General features: G+C 44.4%; 1 protein-coding gene across 1 annotated transcript in view; it reads right to left on the bottom strand.

Annotated features, from left to right (window-relative positions):
* The window catches only part of LOC308483118 (uncharacterized protein), a 15,100-nt gene extending 13,340 nt beyond the window's left edge, over window positions 1-1,760 (bottom strand). Inside the window, exons 1-3 of the mRNA XM_081016705.1 lie at window positions 1,261-1,760; window positions 313-875; window positions 120-209 (exon numbers count right to left, since the gene is read on the bottom strand). Coding sequence (XP_080872831.1) covers window positions 120-209; window positions 313-382 — 160 coding nt within the window. The 5' untranslated portion in view covers window positions 383-875; window positions 1,261-1,760. The remainder of the gene's footprint in view (window positions 1-119; window positions 210-312; window positions 876-1,260) is intronic.
* Between the last annotated feature and the right edge of the window lie 524 nt (window positions 1,761-2,284).

The following is a 2,284-nucleotide window of genomic DNA, read 5'->3' as shown; positions in this document are numbered from 1 at the left end:
TGAGAGGGTCTGCAGGTAAGGAGGTGGTTTTTCAAGCATCTTCCACCCAGTCCTTACTGGCAGGAGGTCTCCCTGGCAGGGGCAAGACCTACCTCACCAGGGCAATACTCAGCACTCACCTTTTGCAGGCTCTAAGCTGCTGGGGGCCTTTTCTTCCTCAGGCCTGGCCCCCTGGACGTTCTCGTAGGTGAGCTCCTCCTCAGTTGTCTCTGGAAAAGGAGATGGGAGTGAGCAGCAAACTTTGCCGTAGTACTGAAAAAGCTGCAAAGCTGTTGGGAGGTTTGGACAGACAGAAAGACAGCCTCGTAGTACCTCGCCGCTGGATCTTCTCCAAAGGAACCTTCCCGAATCTCAGGTCAGCATAGGTCACATCCTGAGACATCCTGGTGATGGGAGAACCCGGGTCACTGCTCTCGCGGCACCCAAGAGTGACTTATGGTACTTTGGAGGGAAGTCACTTGGTCTCTGCTGAAAAGGGGTTTTGTCGTCACTGGTTCCAGTAAGCAGAAGTTTGTGGAGACCAGGTGGAGTCAGCCATGCATGAGTAAAAACCCTCCCTTGACTCTGCTGATGTCATTTGAGAAGTGAAAGTCTTCTCTCATCTCTAACTTTCTCTTCACTTCTGTTTCCCTGGGGGCAGCAGAAGGCTGCTGAGATTGGCAAGTGATTCTCCCGATGTGTAGTTTTTGAGATGTGCTGTAGGAGTCTAAGAAAAGCCTGCTTTAGGCAAGAGATGTTGGACACCATATAATGCTGGAAGATTGGGAAAAGCTGTGGAAGAAAGGGATTAAGTTTACTGCATGTACTGTGTTAAAAGAAAATACTATGAAAATGATGTCTAGATGGTACTTAACCCCGGTGAAATTAGCAAAGATCTATCATACAAATTAGCAAAGATCTATCATAGGGACACGGGTGGCGTTGTGGGTTAAACCACAGAGCCTAGGACTTGCCAATCGGAAGGTCGGCAGTTCGAATCCCCACGACGGGGTGAGCTCCCGTTGTTCGGTCCCTGCTCCTGCCAACCTAGCAGTTCGAAAGCACATCAAAGTGCAAGTAGATAAATAGGTACCGCTCTGGTGGGAAGGTAAATGGCGTTTCCATGCGCTGCTCTGGTTCACCAGAAGCGGCTTAGTCATACTGGCCACATGACCCAGAAGCTGTACGCCAGCTCCCTCCGCCAATAAAGTGAGATGAGCGCCACAACCCCAGAGTCAGTCACGACTGGACCTAATGGTCAGGGGTCCCTTTATCCTTTACCTATCATACAAATGATAATCAATGTTGGAAATGTAAAGAAAAAGAAGGTACTTTTTATCATATGTGGTGGACATCTCCCAAGGTGAAAGACTTCTGGGAAAAGATTTATAATGAGTCGAAAAAAAATGTTGAAAAATACATTTATTAAGAAACCAGAAGCCTTTCTACTTGGAATACTAGGACTGGAAATGCCCCAAAAAGATGTTAGACGGTTTTTGTATGCCACTACAGCGGCAAGACTTTTATTAGCCAAAAACTGGAAATCACAAGAAATACCAACAATAGAAGAATGGCAGATGAAGATGTTGGACTTTTTGGAGCTGGCCGACCCGACTGGAAGAATCCGCAACCAGAAAGAGGAGGAGATACATGAGGATTGGAGGAAATGCAAAGAATATTTAGCTAAATATTGTGATATAAGATAAATAGAAAATTCTTGGAAATAATAAATAGGCTTAGGGGTAGAATAAGAATATGTGATAGTAAATATTAAGGATTAAAATATTAATAAAGGAGAGGAAGTTAGTAAAAGATGGGCACAGGACATTGGGTATAATATTATGTTTGAGGACTGGGAAAGGTTGTGGAGTACTGGATTGAACTTTACTGCATGCAATGCTTTGAAAGAAAATGTAATGAAAATGATATATAGATGGTATATGACCCCAGTCAAACTTGCAAAAATTTACCACCTGTCTGATAATAAGTGTTGGAAATGTAAAGAGAGTGAAGGAACATTCTTCCACCTCTGGTGGACCTGCCCTAAAGTGAAGGCGTTCTGGGAAATGATTTATAATGAACTGAAAAAGGTATTTAAGTATACCTTCACAAAGAAACCAGAGGCCTTTCTTTTGGGTATTGTCGGCCAAGGGGTGGTAAAGAAGGACCGGACATTTTTTATGTATGCAACAACAGCAGCAAGGATACTTCTCGCAAAGCACTGGAAAACTCAAGATCTACCCACACTGGAAGAATGGCAGATGCAACTGATAGACTACATGGAACTAGCTGAGATGACTGGCAG

The sequence above is a fragment of the Podarcis pityusensis genome (genome assembly GCF_964106645.2).
Source record: "Podarcis pityusensis genome assembly, chromosome: 8".
Taxonomy (NCBI): domain Eukaryota; kingdom Metazoa; phylum Chordata; class Lepidosauria; order Squamata; family Lacertidae; genus Podarcis; species Podarcis pityusensis.
This window is presented reverse-complemented; position numbering and strand designations above follow the sequence as displayed.